Source organism: Saccoglossus kowalevskii, chromosome 7, assembly GCF_978046115.1.
Source record: "Saccoglossus kowalevskii chromosome 7, keSacKowa6.1, whole genome shotgun sequence".
Lineage (NCBI taxonomy): Eukaryota > Metazoa > Hemichordata > Enteropneusta > Harrimaniidae > Saccoglossus > Saccoglossus kowalevskii.
The window spans coordinates 33,775,761-33,793,836 of record NC_140647.1 but is presented as its reverse complement, the minus strand read 5'-3'; the positions used below and the strand labels follow the sequence as shown (position 1 = coordinate 33,793,836).

Below are 18,076 nucleotides of genomic sequence, written 5' to 3'. Positions count from 1 at the left end.
ATACGTGCACTCGAACTTGCCCCCCCTCAAATATGATACATTTTAATTTGCTTCATGGTAGTCGTCACTGCCGTCCCTGTCAGTGTCAAGAGATGAGACGATCAAGACACATTAGACAGTATAATTAGCAGAATTATCTGCTGACATAGGCCACTCATCGCCGCATGATCGTTGTAGACGCAATAAAGTTACATACCCGGTCACATGAAAGTAAATCAAAACACTGGACGCGGTATGCCTTTGATGTGTGGCCACGAGAAATACTGTAGAATACTTTATTTTTGCTTGGAATTTATTTTCGCTATTTTCGCTGAAGGGATGATTCCGTGAAAATAAAATCCAGCGAATATACTTTTTTTCCTATATTTCACATTAAGCTCATCAAAAATCAGTGAAAATAAATTCCAAGCAAAACGCCCAAAAAGCCTTTTCAGCGAAAATTTATTCCAGCGAAAATAAAGTATTCCACAGTAGTTGGAATATACCATTGCTTTGTAGGTACAAAAATCATTCAGGAGTAACACTTGGGAAAAATATAATACGAACATAAAACTGGGAATGAATATTAACAAGAAATGATAAATGTAAATTCTTTTGATTGGTAGTTTGTTGAGATGTTACAATAATATTAGCGTTGTGAGTGTCCCGTTCAATTTTTCGCATAATGGCTGGTCCCATTGTCAGTTTGCCAGAATACTCTCACAGTCAATCTTTCTCTGCAATCTTCTACTTAGTTTCACCTCCACACCGTCACCATATACCAGTTTCAAATATCTTTCATATCTCAGACAAAATTCGATAAACTCAACAATTTCTTGTGTAACATTCAGTCGAATACGACAAATACTCCTCTCGGAACGTATCCAACCGATGCGACAGAAATGCCGCACAATTCCTTGAACTGTTGCCCTCGCTAGTTCAACTTCCTCAGTTCCTCAGTGTCTTCGTCTAATCACTTTGACATAATAAGCAATAAGTGTTCAAAATCAGAAACTGCATTCAAAACTAAACTGTTCTCACAAGGGTAATTTATTTTATGTTAGGGGCGTTTTTAAATATTTGTATCAACTAGGTTTATTATTTTCGTTAAACGTTAAAAATTGAATTTATTAAATGAACGAGCATATGTTTGCATGAAATAACAAAGTGACCGATATCAACAATGAGTAAAACATGATTGTTTGATAAAAGTTTTACTGGATGTTTCCACATTGTAATAGTTGAATCCATCTGAAACCATAGACCGTTGTTTTGATTAACTGTCACGTAGGCATGTATGTAACTTTATTGCGTTTACAACAGTCACTGGAGTGTCTAGAAAAGTGTCTGGGAGATGTTGCAAAGTCCCTCGGTAATTACCTACCGGGTACGGGAGTTAGGTGTATGTAAATATCTTGCGCTCGCTGTAAATGCACCAATTTTTCATGACTCATATAACAATATTTCATCAAACTTCACCAAGCATCACCAAGCATCATTAATGATGACTGCTGTCACAATTAAAACCATTCTTTGCAAAATTATTACCGAGGTCAAACATAAATATTTATAAATTCAAATGACAGTTACATATTTGCATTCTAATTAATGTGTTAGTGCATCACAGAATTGAGAGAGGCACCTGCATAGCCAATACAATCATTTACATTTGAATGTGACTGATTTATAATTTTCAATACTTCGCATTATGACAGTAAAATTTTATTCTGCGTGATGTGCTCCCTGTGAAACCGAAAGCAGTTTCTTTTCAATACGCTGCAATATTCATGAATGATGCCGCCGAACATACTCAATGTTTCTGTTATTCCTTGTGAAACTAATAAAACACCAAATGTATCATTTTGTCACATTCAAAGTGTGTTAAAGATGGTGGGTTGAATGGTTGAATAATTTTAAGATACCAAAAGTGTCAATAAAATCAAGATAGTAATGTCAGTAATGATTGGATAAGTTGATGGTTTTGTATATATTGTTTATTAGGCATAGAAAAAATGTATTTATGTTAATATAGATATTATACTTCAATGAGTAAAGTTGAATGTCGTAACAAGTATGATTTTTTTTTTCATTTTGTCCGTGACCCATCACAGTTTCCACAACAAGTGTACAAATTTAGCACAAGTTTCTGTAAATTATCACAAAAAATGTGATTTGTTAGAAAAAATCATTTAGGGTAGTTTTTGCCACAGAAGCCAAATTCATGTTTGGGACTACATGACAGGGCTGTGTTGCCATCTCTCCATCAAATGGCAATTTAATGCATTATCCTGGCGTTAACCAGGCTTGGTCGAACACAGGCACCTGCGGACCTTAACCAAGCTTCCCCCAAAGTTTTTTAGTATTTAATACTTAATAGATTACTAAATCAATCAAATTGCTAAATAACTATTCTGTTTCTTGATTGTAAGATGGCTGACGACTCATACGTGTGCATGATGACAGAAAAACTTGTAAGTTAATGATATAGATGCCTATTTTTGGTCACATCATTGATGATAGAACATCCGGAAGGTATCAACAGTTTATTTTCCCACTACAAAAAGCATTGGTACAATAAACTTGATGTCATTTCTAAATGGGGATAGAGGCTGTATATATAGAGCCTTGATGCAACTACAAGGTCATATGTTTTCTAAAAATATATTTTGCTAGTACTGTACAGTTATCATAAATATATTTAATCAAAAATCTAATTATGATACAAGTAGTTCTGGATCACCAACCAAATTCTACCGGGAAATATTGTGGTAATAAGCAGCAGAGTTCACTGATATTGAACTAATAATATTATTCTATATACAAGCACAAGAGTTGATTCAACAATTGCAATTCACATATCAACATTAATTTTAATATCATTGAACATACAATGATTATTTAAATTTATCCATATTATATTTAATTAAACGAAAACTTATCGAATTTGTACCCGGAATTTCTATCAGTGTTGCGTGATCAATGACTGGTGGTAATAATGGCGTCCGTCACTGACTTGTTTACTACAACTCACAGTACAAGTTAATATTTAATCCGCCAAATAACTTACGACAACTCGTGATATCCAAGTTCCGACTATGATATTTGAAATATTAAAGTGGAGTATGGTCAATGAGAGCGAAAACTGATCTGTCAAGCACGAAGTTGAATATTTACAAACCGGAAGTGATTAGAAGGTATCGATATCGATCGTAATGTGATGTGATTTATTTGCGAGGGAAATTCCAAACCCGTCTACGTAAAAATCCTAATTCTGGATGTGGTTTTGACCCACCCCAGGTAGATTTGTGTTTAATGTGATTTTTAAAAAAGAGATAAAAAGCTGATTGAGTTGAACACGGTTTATCTGGTGACGTGAAATATATTCATTAAAAAAACTGCAACAACAAGTTCGTGAAACAAATGAACAACGCGCGCAGCTGATCTGACAAACAATCAGTACTTACAGTTCACGTATTGTCATATTTGAAGACGAAATATTCATTGGAAAATCGTCAAAGTCACTGGACGAACAGTCCAGCTTTCCGTTTCCCGGACATCTACATCTTTGGTTGATTTCTGCTGGGCAATCGGACGCTTTCGTCAAACAAACTTGCACTATAACATAGAGAAATACAACCAGGCTACACCTGGACGCCATGTTCGTGGAGGAGCCAAATCGTAGCCTCGTTCGTGTACGGTGGATTTATAGGCCGCGAAGATAAATCACCGTCAAATGTACTGTGGTGAGAATAAATGTTAATATAGTTTATGAATGGTGATATAGGTCTGACAAAATAGAGGTCTTCAACGCTATAAAATATGATTAAATACTACATCGTCCAGAATGAGATCTATAACATAGTGAAACGAGGGTGTGGGCGTGGCTAGTACGAGAAGTCACATGAACACCGCTGCCAGTGGCGAGTTTATTTCCTGTCTTCCCACTGAAAAAAACTTGTACTTGTAGAAAAACATAAAACGTAAATTGTCAACGAAAACACAACTTGAATAAATAATTGCAATACAATCTGGGGGAGGTGAAAGCTGCTTTGAATGTTTGTCACAGAACTATGGTTATTTTGTTTATTTTTTGTATTTTGTAATTTTTCATCATCTTTATGTAGATTGATAACTTGAAATATCCGACTTATTATTCAATAATAAACGTGTTGACCAGGGAGAGAGAGCCATCACCTTACGCGATTTACAATTAGGTGTTTACTCTGCAACAATGATACCTATTAGCATTACAGATTTTTAGAGTGTGAATATCCTAAACGTGTTTAAATATTGACCCGCGTGCATTTTTGGATATGTTTTTTTTTTTTTTTTTTTTTAAATGGGAAGACAACGATAATCCGTCGATAATGTCGTTATACATTTATAAAGTGGACATATCATGGTGAATTGTTAAAGGTCTTCACCATTACAAAAGTTGTATATGTTTTGGGTCCTGAGTGTCACCTTTTTTTAATTGTTAACTTAATTGAAATCGACAAAGTGATTCTCGCAGCTCAGAATTTCTTGAACAATGTATTTCGGACCAGCTGTTGATAGAACAGCAACTCAAAAACAGGCAAAAATCAAAATATTTTTGTTTTCCTGTAAAATCTGACAATGCTTTGTCTGAGCACAAACTAATTCTATCTAGGTGTTGGGTTTGCATGCTAATTCGATTACTAGTAATTCCATAAACAATCTAAGATCACATGGTATATCGCCACATGTTCAAATGTATATGTATGGACAGATATTCTAACTTTAGTAATAGCAAGAGAATTTTCTACCTCAGTCAAAATTATTCTTCAAACTTCAATCAATTTAGTGGTTAATCGTTTCTTTATTTTCTTTATTTATACTGGACTGGCGTTTCAATGATCTGTCCAGTGCTGAGTAATAAAATATTGTTTTCAAAGAAAACATATTGGTGTAACAGAGAAAGTAATCGGACACCCACTACGTTCCCACTAAACTGTAAACTCTGCTTTCAGTTATATGGTCACGAACCGTCCCCGTCTCGTGTCTGTATCGAAAATGTGGGTATTATTATTTCGGCCTTATTATTTACTGACTACACCATGAATGTGACAAAATACAAAAGCTGCGCTCAATTGCATTTAATATTGCTGTTTTACTATCTTCTGTTGTGACATCTTTTCGCAAGAGCTTTTCGCATGTGTTTATTATAACCTGTAGTGCTATGCTATGCTATGAAGTAATGCTATGGTGCAAAAGCTTCCGGTCTGTTTGTATTTACTACATGTGACGTCACGCCCGCGGGACTAATTTGCATTTATAAATTATGCTAATCATAGTTCACGCAGGAGGAAGGCTGCATTGTGGGAACATAGAGCGTTGTGTATCAGTTTTCACCAAGTCATAAGGATTTAGCAGCAATACATACGACGCAGCGAAGAAGGTAAACTGCCGTAACATTTCGTCTTTACTACTTTTCTGCGATTTTTTTCATTGGATGCGTGGTGTACTTGGCATGGCCATTGATGTTTTCAAAGGTGAGTGGTTAAATCGCTCAGAAACAGCCATGGCACCAGTGTCCGGCGAGTCGGAGAGCTGACACAAAACAGGTCATGCTGCGACTCGATGTGTGTACGAGTGTAAACTAGAGGAAAATTTGTAAGGACAATGAGATTTTCTATATTTTACCCCTTTTGACTGTCACTCCATCGGTATGACTGGTAGAATAGGACTTACTCGCCGTCTATCTCGCCCAAAACAGGACCCGATTCGTTAGTTTTGAACATGGCCTTGAATCAGCATTTCTGTACACATCGGCAGTTTGAGAAGCAAGAAACCTGAATGTCGCTTATAAACGCGAAGCTAATTTGATTATTTTCACTTATTTCAGCCCCTGACATGATGAAGGTTGTCAAGAAAGAAGAAAACGAGGTAAGTTCAAGTGATAAAACGATGACACCTTGTGACAAATTGCCAGAGAGAATTTATTTGCCACGATAAATGGACGCCATAATGAATTCAAAACGTTCGGTGGAAATTTCACACAAACACTTTGCATTCTTCCTAGGGTGTCCATAGATTTCATCAAAATTTCGCATACTGACAACTACTACATCGGACAATATGTGACAGAGATTTCGACAATTTCTATCGAGTAGCTTTTGAGAAATCCTACTTTGCAACGTTTCATGCCCGTGTTTACTGTTAGTTCGATTTAATTCGTGGCATTGTCCATATAACCACACGACAAACTGACAAACTATTCGACATTTTCGAACTATATTGATAGTACAGTCGTAATATATCACTATCCCTATCTGGACAAAAAATTGGAGATTTTCATCGAGTAATTTTTAAGATACGGCTCTTTTATGTTTGTCGTTTGAAGTGTTTGTCTTGGTTATGGCTGCCATATTGTTGACCTGTACTAATGTGGTGTTTTCAACTAAAACGCGATGTGCGTCTGGTTAATTCATGGGTGACAGAGAGCAGTTACCTTCAGACCAGACGTTGAAATCTATACATTTTCATTGTCTTACGTAAAACTTTCAAAACACGGGAGTTTCGTCACATTTAACAAGTGTGAAATGGAAGCGCCACATTTGATTCGAATGTTACACAACTGCACTGAGGGAGGTTCATTCCATTCTTTGCGAAAGCGTGGCATCTGATGACATTTTCATTAACAATCGCCTTACGCGACTGTTGTGAACATATAATTCGTTAAAAGTGAGGGCTTATGTTGTTGATGTGGAATAGATAGACTGTTGATTTCTCCAGCTTCAGCATTTTTGATGGATCACGAGCCACGCGTTCCTTATCCGGCTTGGATTTCATTACATAGAAGACATGCTACAATCCGTCCCTAGCTAGCGTCTCTTGTAGTCAACTAGTTGAACTACAACTGATGTATAGACGCGGTGATGTCACTTGGTACATAGCATATTTTTATAGGCTATCGAACGGAGAACTGTTGAGTTGAAACCTAAAATGGCAATTTATCGTTTGTCAGGTTACGAACTCGCACTCGTAGTAATCTCTGTTTGCATCTGTTTTCAGCGTTAGCTTGATATGAACCCTGCATCGACTTCTACAAACGTATTGTAAAATTACCATTGGACTTTGTCACAGACCGTTGATAATTTGCCAAGTGAAATTTTGAATGTATTTTGAGGTTTATTTTTTATGAGACACTGTCAAAAAAGTTAAAATAGATTGTTTACTTCACTTTGGGTCAGAGCCAACAGCTGTGTCTTCGCCAGTTTAACCATAGAGGGGTCTATGTTTAATAGAGGGTCTGATATGACCCTCAGTTTGTTCATACATTTTCCTGTACAATGTTTACCATTTAATGTATCCATACTGGACTCGAAAACAGGCTAATCTCTTCCATCTAGAATGATCCTTTTTTTCGCAAGATAACTACCATTTTAGTACATTTAAAATTTCTTTAGTGCAATCTTATTGATTCAAAACATCTCTCAGTTTCAATGAATTTCGTACTAGCATATCTAACTTTCACTTCCTGAGTAGTCTTATCTATGATTCTCACATGAAAAGCCTAAATTATTCCGGTGCTTGTTCTTCTTGGCCAGATTTTATTATTATTCACCCGGTGTGGTGTCAAAATTATATGACAAACCTCTTAATACAACGTATGCGAGTTGGGATTGATTGTATCAAACTGCCATGCCGCAGTATTTGGCAACTTTTTGTTAATATATAGCATATACAAATTACATTGTAAACAATCTAATTTATTCCAGTTATTATTAAACAGACCATGAATTGTGAAATTGACAGACTTGGTGTATGTATAGTAACATCATGACTGTCTATATGATGTCACTGAACAAAAAGTAGTATATCGGGGGTACTTATTAATATATTACAAATGTGATGTTTGTTGGAGTCTGTTCCTGAGATCAATAGTTTGGCATTGCTCCTCTATCATCTAATTCTGTGATAATTGTGAAATACCTGGTATTTTGAAAGGACAAGTTAATGATCTATGATACACACACTGTTGATGGGGCCCTGCATTTAGTGAGATGTAAACAGATAAAGGTCACACTGTGCCCCTGACTGTGTATATGTATATCCACTTCCTTTGTTGTTTCACTGTTGGGTAAAATCGAAGAGCGCCATGCTTGTGTCATTCTCTATTCTCACAATCTTTGTTTCCTCCTTTTCTATAGAACTATGTGCCGAGGCGAAAGAAAAGGCGTACTGCAGCAGATTTCAATATGTTCTGTACCTGGGTTTTAGCATATGAAGCTGAACAGCAGGTTAGTTTAAGCACTGTTGTCAGCATACAGTTGACAAACGTCATACGTCAGGCAGGATAAGTATTATAATCCACCACTGTTCCCGTGTACTGCAAACTTTCATGTCTGTGGTAGTGTAGCTATTCAGCTGGCTTTGCAAAAAAACACTCATTGATTATAAAATGGTATGCAGATCACGCTGTATATACAGCTACAGACTATTGTGAGGTAAATGTCCTGTGAAGATAGAGAAGGCTTGTCAGTCAAATATTTAGCATATAAATAGCCAGATTTATTATGCAAGCTGGTGTGACCATATATGGCACATGATTAATGACATCATTAGGAATTCACCATTATTTTATGGGTAGGATGGAATTTTCTGAGAGGGGTTGCACAGAGTTCATGACCTTTTTATAAATGACCTCATTCAGTATGATTGACCTTATTTTGTTATGTTTTCCAGGAACTTGTAAGGAAAGGCAACAACAGTCCACATGACAGTGCTGGCAGTAGTACTGGAAGCTTTAGTTCAGATTTATTGGACAGTAGCTCATTAAGCACAAGTAGTAGTAGTTCAAATTTAAGTAATGAAGACCAGGAAGAAGAAGGTATTATGAATGAACATGATGATGGTAAGTTATTTTGTTATTACTAAAATTCAGTTACTGTACTGCCCTTTGTTATCGTTTTTATGCATTAATTCATTGTTATCAAATGTGATTTTTAGATGTTTATCACTTTCTACTGAACTGAGCATATATCTAAAACTGATCTGTGATCACTAGTGTCAACAAGCAAATAAGCTAAACTTTACAATAATTCATCTTTAAATTAATGTTGAATGTTAATGAATTGAAAGCGGCTTTGCATATTGTATTCATCACTATTGATCAGCACAACTATGATAGAACAATTTGTTGTTGTATTCAGTTTTGTTGTATTCACAGTAAATTAAATGGGATTCTCGTTTTAATTTGGTTATAAGCAGCTGGTACAGTGACCAAAGACATGTGTTGCTCATGTACTTATCAGATAATGTGAGATGTGTATTGTTATTTAAATAGAGCGAATCCATACTGGTTGCAATAATATGGATATTATCTACCACCCTCCGTATATTGCATCCAATTGACTCATCTAATTTTTTTTCCTTCTCCAGAAGCTGAAGATTCATTTGATTTAGTTACATGTTATTGTAGCAAGCCATTTGCTGGTAGACCCATGATTGAATGCAATGAATGCAATACGTGGATTCACCTGTCATGTGCTAAAATCCGCAAGTCCAACATTCCAGATACGTTTGTTTGTCAGCAGTGTCGAGATGCCAAGCACACGATAAGGCGGTCAGGGAGAGTTAGAGGTCCCAAGAAAAGATTTATTGAATGAATTAAATGAGATATTTTTTTTTAGTTAAAAGTATGAAAATAATAAAAATGTTTAATTTTATTTTCATTGAACTTCCATGAAGTTTGAATTTTAACTCTTTAACATAGTTTTTGCACCAATGAAATCTGTTCCTTTAAAATGTACCTGGATGTTCCTATAGGAATATAAAATGAGAAAGTCGCAAACAGCGCACATACAACATACTTGGCCTTGTCAAACTTAAAGTTGGTCAATATTTTAGTTAATTTTCTTTACTTTCTGTTGGCATTACCATTTTTTGATACTTTTCAGAAAAAAACTGTCAAATATTTTTGAAATCCATTTTTAGTTCATGTGTTAGATTTTTGTGTCCTCATTTTAACTATTTATTTTTAATGTACATTGTTGACATGTACAAAAGTGGATTCTTTATTTTGAAAAAAGTTTTACTGTAAGTTTACTGTTAATAATGAAACGTTCAGGTGCATTGTGTACAGGGCAGATAACGAAGACATTGTCTTTGTTGACAATTTTTTTTGTAAATAATTATATAAACAAAATTTGCATTCTCTTGTTCTATGTAAATATGACATTCATTATAAAACAATCTTGTGAAATATTTCTATGGGAGACTTTTTGCTGCATTTTTCTTGCTCTAGAAAGGTATACTTTTATATACCCACACCATCTGCTCATATGTAAATTTAGCTTTGACAAGACTAGTTTCACTTCCTTAGTAAATCACATCTTGTTTATTGTTGTTCAACTGCAGTCAATTTCATAAATATTGGACTATATTACTTGTCTTGATGAATTTGAAAATTCCCTTCTTTTAGGTTTGTCTTTTGAATGCCAAAGTAAACTTTTGTTGCTTTTCACAGAAGATCCTACATGTTTTGTTCGATATAAAGACCTTCAGCTGAACAGACATACACCGTATGTTTGGCTCAAAATTAATTATGGAAAATACATAAATTAAAATCTTGCACAAATATTTTGGTAAAAAAAATTGCAGCATTTGAAGTGTTTATGAAGCCTTGTTAAAACACATCAACTGAAGGTGCATTTCAAAAGTGTTTAAGGATGTTTACAATCATTTGACTATTATTGTAGGTAATTGGTAGATTGACTGCAGCTGGACTATAGCTTGTTGGTTTTCCTTTGTAAATACTCTTAATTTTGTACAATAACAAATCACTGCCCTATGTTTGTTCACATAGTTTGTTGAAACGTTTAAATCATTGTATTATTTCTTGCTTTTATTTTGGTGTTTTTATTTGCTTTTGTCCATTTCATTTCGTGATGAATAACAGTTGTTCTGTTATTTATTGTATAAAAAAGTAAGAAGTAACATTTTTTTTATAGTTTATAATTTGCTTATACATCATTTTTCAGTTTCTTGAAGTTGATGTTTTTTCCCACAATTGACTATTGAGACGGCGAATCGTATTGGCTATCTTTAAACATAGTGGGTGCCTTGTGTCCCAAAACTGCAGAAAACTACATGTGTAGGTAACCATAAAACGGTAACACAATTGCACTTCTGTTAATGGCCGCCTTCAGACCATTTTTTGCATTGAACACCTTTACCCCCTCCCCTACTGTTAATTAATCAAAATCGTAATTAAATTTCAACCGACTCAATGCCATTTATTTTTTCCATGCCCTAAAGTTTACAAATGTCTTTTATAAAATTGGTGCAAGTTTGAATTATTCAGCAGAGGTACTACTTTACTGCAAATATTATATGCGTCAACCCTTGTATATACCCTGATTGGTATAATTGTATGGGTTTCATTTTTCTGGTCATTCCATTTACAGTGTGGCAGGGGTGAGAGGGTGTTTCTGCAATTGTGTATATAAGTAAGATACAAGATTTTTTCAACAGATGTAATTGATATTTTTGGTGACATGGATTGTACGTTTCTAAAAACAAATGTTCGGATTGGTCAGAGATCACCAGATTCTGTCTTTTTTTTAAACACTTTCTGAAAATGCGCTTCATTCTTTCTATAGAAAAAGTTGGTAGGCATATTGTAAAGACACTGTACAACAGAATTATGTACTATATGTCTAGAATACTTAGCAAAACAGTACTAGTGCAGACATTTGCTCAAAGGTCATAGGAATTTATCATGTATCTTGGATCTGCAACATCTTCAAATGATGTGTTCCAATCCAACCATTGACGGATACCAGTAATTGTTGTAATGGCAGGTGTTTATGAAATATCAAGGTTACAATTAGATCCTTTTATTATAGTGACATTTAGCATACTAATGCGGGGGTGCTTGTGCTTAGTTTTCTCTGAATCTTTGTTCCATTTTTTTAAAAACCTTTTGTAAGGTGGCAATCAGTCATTGTATCTGGGAATGGTTTGTGTTGAAATGCTGCAGTATTTTAAACCATGTCTTTACAGTCTCTCCATGCAGGTTTTTAATGAATCTTGTGGCTTTGACCAACCATTAAACACATTGTTAATAAACAGATATAAACAATTACTTTGAGTTTTGTGTGTTTCTTTTTTGAAAATGTTCCAGGTAATCAGTCCTACTGGAAGCTCAGTCAATCTAGTTAGTTTTAAAAGTCTTGGAAGTTTGCACATGTCTGTCTTTTTAAGGGATGTTCAATACCTTGCATGGCAGCCTTGAATATATTCAGAAAATCTCACTGGTTTAATGATTAGCATACTCCATAGGACATTATGCCCTTACCACAGTATGTGATGTATGTTTCTACCCACCAGGACAGAATTATTCATTAACATGACATCCATTGGAATGTATGATAATGGATACAATACACAAAGCAAAGAAAAACACAGAAAATCCCCTCAAAAATGGCAGAAAATCCAAAAATTTGAAAGTGACGTCAATATCTTGAAGGTTTTGCTGTCAAAACAGATTTACAAATATTGACCTAAATGGATTTATCGCTAAAGTAAATCTGAATTATTTGTTTGTGTATATTTAACTTGCTTTCGTCAATAGAATTCCCACGGTTCAATATTTTTATTATTTGTCAAGTACTGGTAATCCTCTTAACTAATTGTTGTTTTTAAGTCGATAGGCTCTTAGTTATTCCACTTTTAGACACAGTCCGAAAACAGGAACTTGTGTTTTGACCTCTGTGCATCCGTGTGTGTATGCATGTGGACCAATCACAATCAAACTTCACACGTACATCATACATGATATTATACCGATACATATGCACATCAATTTGTTTCATGATCTGATTCAAGATGGCCAAATGGTGGTCAGTTTTGTGCTCAAAATCAAGCATTTAAGGATGGATTTTGTTTAAACTTGGTGCATACGTTGGACATTATGGGACCTTTATGCACATCATTGACTCCCGTGTGCGAAGCACAAAAAGGGAGTCTTTGCAGTTAGTGTGTCTGTATGTATGTGTGTGTATGTGTGTCCGTCTGTTCCACTGATATCTCAAGAACCATACATCAGTTTTTAGCTCCGCTGTCGACTTTGTCGAGCGGAGCTTATCATATGAGTGATTGTCCGTCGTCGTCCGTCGTCGTTGTCCGTCGTCGTCCGTGTCAATGTTTTACTTTTTCGACTTCTTCTTGAAAACTACAAGCCTGAATGCTTTGATACTTGGTGTATATGTACCTTGGGTAGACCTCTCTTAGGTTTGTTCATTTCATGTTGATATCTTCAATTCTCTAATTTTGGTGAATATTTTTGTCATTTTTGGTAAAAAGTGATATTTTCGACTTCTTGTTAAAAACCGCAAGTGCAAATGCTTTGATATTACATATATAGGTACTACATGTGGACCTCTCTCAGATTTGTTCATTTTGTAATGATATCTTTAATTCTCTAATTTTGGTGAATATTTTTGTAATTTTTGGCAAAAAGTGATATTTTCGACTTCTTGTTAAAAACCGCATGTCCAATTGCTTTGATACTACATATGTAGGTACTACATGTGGACCTCTCTCAGATTTGTTCATTTCGTGATGATATCTTCAATTCTCTATTTTTGGTGAATATTTTTGTCATTTTTGGTAAAAAGTGATATTTTCAACTTCTTGTTAAAAACCGCAAGTCCGATTGCTTTGATATTACATATATAGGTACTACATGTGGACCTCTCTCAGATTTGTTCATTTTGTGATGATATCTTCAATTCTCTAATTTTGGTGAATATTTTTGTCATTTTTGGTAAAAAGTGATATTTTCGACTTCTTGTTAAACACCGCATGTCCGATTGCTTTGATATTACATATATAGGTACTACATGTGGACCTCTCTCAGATTTGTTCATTTTGTAATGATATCTTCAATTCTCTAATTTTGGTGAATATTTTTGTAATTTTTGGTAAAAAGTGATATTTTCGACTTCTTGTTAAAAACCAATAGATCAATTGCTTTGATATTACATATATAGATACTACATGTAGACCTTTCGCAGATTTGTTCATTTTGTGATGATATCTTCAGTTCTCTAATTTTGGTGAATATTTTTGTCATTTTTGGTAAAAAGTGATACTTCTTGTTGAAAACTGTAAGTCCGGTTGCTATGATATTACATATATAGGTACTACATGTGGACCTCTCTCAGATTTGTTCATTTTGTAATGATATCTTTAATTCTCTAATTTTGGTGAATATTTTTGTCATTTTTGGTAAAAAGTGATATTTTCGACTTCTTGTTAAAAACTGTAAGTCCGATTGCTTTGATACTATTCATATTGTTCATTTTCTAATGATGTCTTCAGTTCTTTAATTGAAATGTGCATTGTTAACAGCGGAGCTATCTCAGCCGATAGGCTGCTTGTTGATGAAACTTGGTGCATGGATGCGCAGATTTGATTAGATTTTGGTAAAAATCCATGCATATTAATTACCTAATTTGCATGATAATTAACTGATTTTTAGCTGTTTCATGACTGTTCCACTGATATCTAAAGAACCACTCATTGGATTTTGATGAAACTTGGCACACAGATGCTCCAAACTAATGCGCAGATTTGATTAGTTTTGGGTAAAAATCTGTGCAATATTAATTACCTAATTTACATAATGATTAATCAATTTTCGGCTTTTCCACTGATATTTCAAGTACTAATCATCACATTTCAATGAAATTTGGTACATAGACATCATAGGACACTGCACAGACCTGATAGTTTTAGGCTAATATCAGTATATATTAATTAGCTAATTTGCCTAATTAAATAATTTTCAGCTTTTGATATTTCAAGTAGTAATCATCACATTTCAATGACACTTGGTACATAGATGTCATAGGACACTGCACAAACCTGATAGTTTTTAGGGTAATATGAGTACATATTAATTATCTAATTTGCATAATTAATTAATTTTCAGCTTTTGATATATCAAGTAGTAATCATCATATTTCAATGAGACTTGCTACATAGATCTTCTAGGATTATGCAGAGACCTAATTAGTTTTAATTGAATATTAATTACCTAATTTGCATAATGTTCCACTGATATATAAAAAAACACAAATTGGATTTTAATGAAACTTTTAAAGAGAACTATGCAGAAACCAATTAGTTTTTGGTAAATATTTATGCTTATTAATCACCTAATTAACATAATTAATTAACACTGATATCTCAATTACTGATCATCACATTTGAATAAAATTTGGTACATAAATGCTCTAGGACAATAGACAGGCCTGATTAATTTTGGGTTAAATTTGTTCATATTAATTCTCTAATTAGCATAATAATTCATAATTTTTTTGTTCTGTTCTGTTCATATTAGTTACCTGATGTACATAATTAGTTTTCAGCTTTTCTATCAATATCTCATGTACAGGTAATTTTGAATTAATTTTTAATGTGTTTTCAATACTCTCAGCACACGGGAGTTCTTTCTAAGCTTTCTTTGATTTTATTTTTCAGATATGATTTAAAATGGCCGACTGGAAGGCATTTTGTTTTAATGAATGCAGTTCTAGTGCTATATCTCTTCCATGCTTTGACTGATTATGTTCAAATTTTATATATTCCTTGTACATCATGACATAGATATATTGGTTTGACTACCTGATTCCAAATGGCAACCATTTTTGTGCTAAGAAATCATCAAAAATCAAGCATTTCTGGCATTCCAGAACTGGTTCTTGGCGTTTATGGATGGATTTTGTTCAAACTTGGTACATACATTAGAGATTTGGGGTTCCTGATGCATGCCATTTTATTTTTCAGATCAGTCAGTCAGCCATTTTGTTTAAATGACTGTGCTTCTAGAGCCATATCTTTGATATGCTTTTACTGATTATGTTCAAATTTTATATATTCGTTTTACATCATGTTATAGATATGTAGATGTATTCAAAATGGCTGACTGGTAGCCATTTTATTTTTAATTAATGCTGTTCCAGAGCAATATTTCTCAATATGAACACTTGTTTGACGATCAGATACAAGATGTCAATCATTTTAATGTTAAAAAATCATCATAATCAAGCATCAGCTTCTGGATCTATATCTAACATGTTTATGTTCCAACTACATTACTATAAATAAAACTATATACCGGTATCTTAAATTTGATTACTAACGGGGATTGTGTCATGCATGGCTTGTTTATTTTTCCATTACCTTTTCTCCTATTGTCGTTGTGTATTTAATTTTTCCAAATATGCATTATTCTTGTTTTTCACCAATGTTTTTTTTAATTTTGCTGACGTTATTGGATCGTATGAGTCATGTTAGTTCTTGGTGATTTGCATAATTAAAAATGGATTCAGTTTCATGTACCATTTGCTCTACAGGTTTTTGTTAACCAAGAAATACTTCATGTTGGCGTATGTTACTTGAGTTGGCTGTTCTGTTTATGTATTTAATGTATTCATTTTCAATGAAGCAATGGTTTGGATGTCTACCCAATTCTCTGTAAATAGCCATTTTAGATCTTTTTTTTTTTGGAAATATGTACATCTTTGATATAGGAATCAGTTGAACTTTCTTTACTCCATATGACGCAACAATAGACAATGATTGGTTGAATGAGTTCTTGTTATTTAGAAATTTGCTTGAATTATTAAAAATTGTGATTTTAGTTTTTTCAGTATTTACCGTTAAGCATCATTTTATGGTGTTCATGGCCTGCTAGTCAGATTTTGATGAATGACTATATCGTCAGTATACATTAGACTGCTATTTTTTTTTAATTATTTAATATTTATTTATTTAATGAATAATAACTGTCAACATCAAAACTATCTGGCAGGTAGTTAATGTATAAGTTAAATATCATACTTGGACTTAAATTGCAACTTTGTTTTAAATCAGTTGTTAATCCAGTGTTAGTTTTTACTTTAAATTAATGATTCAAGTTTCTTGATTATTTTACTTTTATACAAAACTTCTAAATAATAGATCACCAATTTTCAGATGTTCGTGAGAGCACGGTTGCTGAAAAAACGAGATGAGAGGGCACGAAGATTAACAACCATGAGTACAAGTTGAGTTTTGCAAATTGCCAGAAAGGGCAAGGTACGAAGTTAGCGTGCGCATGCTCAGTAACCATTTCCGCTTCAGAGCAAAAATGGACGAAGTGTAGCGGAGGCGAGTGGAGTACTTGAAAACTCTCTTAGAAATCCACGATATACTGCTTTTCAAAATGTCGAGATCCATGATGCAATCGCAACTTAAGTTGGCTGAAAAGCTAACGATTATAAACGACAGGGGAAGTGGTATGCTGACACGAATTTATAACATAAAAAAGGTAGGAATTCTAGCGCACACACCCTGGACTCTGTTGACGTTGTGTGACCTCATCCCGGAAGTAGTATTACGATTATCATAACGGTACATTTTTAACACGTCCGTGGTTTACGTAACCAGGTTTGTTTTTTAACTACCGGTATGTTTTAATGGATCGTAATTTTCGTTAGTAGTAATGAAGCGTAATCCACGTTAAGTTTATGTGTAAATAATACACATTTAGTGTTTACTGTGTTTACGTGCAATGTCACTAATACTACTACTAGAATGTAGCTTTGAATAACAAGGAAGTAAAGTTATATTATTTATTTTAAGACTATTCTCATTTCGTCACCAAAAACATTTTTGTGTGATAGTACAAGACTTTTTCTGTAAGACAGACCGAATCAGGAAATAATAAGAATATATAATTTATGTTTAGCTTAGCATGGTGGAAAGTTGGTTAACATATACAAATATTGTATGATCTTATTTACTACCTTATACTAAAATATGTTTGGATATTTAAGAGTACTAACAAATTCCCACTTCCGGTCCTGTTAGACTTGAAATACACCACGAATATTTACATTTGAGATATAATTTTTGGTATGTTTTGGTTCTTGGATATTTAAGCTTCGTCGTCCTGTGAAGTCTTCATTTAGTAATTTGAACTTCCCAGCTTATTAATATTAACATATGAAAATATTGTGTGATCTTGTTTGTGATTGGTGCGAGTATTTGTTTGGGAGGGGGGGGGGGGGGGTTCGTG

The 18,076-nt window shown here is 34.0% G+C and overlaps 3 protein-coding genes across 5 annotated transcripts in view; 2 read left to right on the top strand and 1 right to left on the bottom strand.

Moving 5' to 3' along the window:
- Positions 1-3,643, bottom strand: part of LOC100370316 (uncharacterized) — a 30,073-nt gene extending 26,430 nt beyond the window's left edge. Inside the window, exon 1 of the mRNA XM_006818784.3 lies at positions 3,444-3,643. Coding sequence (XP_006818847.1) covers positions 3,444-3,637 — 194 coding nt within the window. The 5' untranslated portion in view covers positions 3,638-3,643. The remainder of the gene's footprint in view (positions 1-3,443) is intronic.
- Positions 3,644-5,289: 1,646 nt separating this feature from the next.
- Positions 5,290-9,659, top strand: LOC100369478 (uncharacterized). 2 transcript variants are annotated; one of them, XM_078010868.2, is made up of 5 exons: positions 5,290-5,398; positions 5,846-5,886; positions 8,154-8,243; positions 8,689-8,857; positions 9,385-9,659. In XM_078010868.2, exons 2-5 carry the CDS (start codon positions 5,854-5,856, stop codon positions 9,609-9,611), a joined length of 519 nt encoding a protein of 172 aa, XP_077866994.1. In that variant the 5' UTR covers positions 5,290-5,398; positions 5,846-5,853; the 3' UTR covers positions 9,612-9,659. The 2 variants fall into 2 exon arrangements, with proteins under 2 accessions (XP_077866994.1, XP_002736653.1); XM_002736607.4 differs by having other exon boundaries at positions 5,342-5,492.
- Positions 9,660-17,140: 7,481 nt separating this feature from the next.
- LOC100370467 (nck-associated protein 1) overlaps positions 17,141-18,076 on the top strand; it is a 59,162-nt gene continuing 58,226 nt past the window's right edge. For both annotated transcript variants that reach the window (XM_085501496.1, XM_085501495.1), the window contains exon 1: positions 17,141-17,326. In XM_085501496.1, the coding sequence (XP_085357622.1) occupies positions 17,222-17,326 (105 nt within the window). In that variant the 5' untranslated portion in view covers positions 17,141-17,221. The remainder of the gene's footprint in view (positions 17,327-18,076) is intronic.

Bases quoted from the DNA above. Each gene is read 5' to 3' on its own strand.
- LOC100369478 (XM_002736607.4), top strand. From the start codon at position 5,453: ATGCGTGGTGTACTTGGCATGGCCATTGATGTTTTCAAAG. The intron at 8,244-8,688 runs GTTAGTTTAAGC...TATGTTTTCCAG, and splicing joins CATATGAAGCTGAACAGCAG to GAACTTGTAAGGAAAGGCAA. The intron at 8,858-9,384 runs GTAAGTTATTTT...TTCCTTCTCCAG, and splicing joins TATGAATGAACATGATGATG to AAGCTGAAGATTCATTTGAT.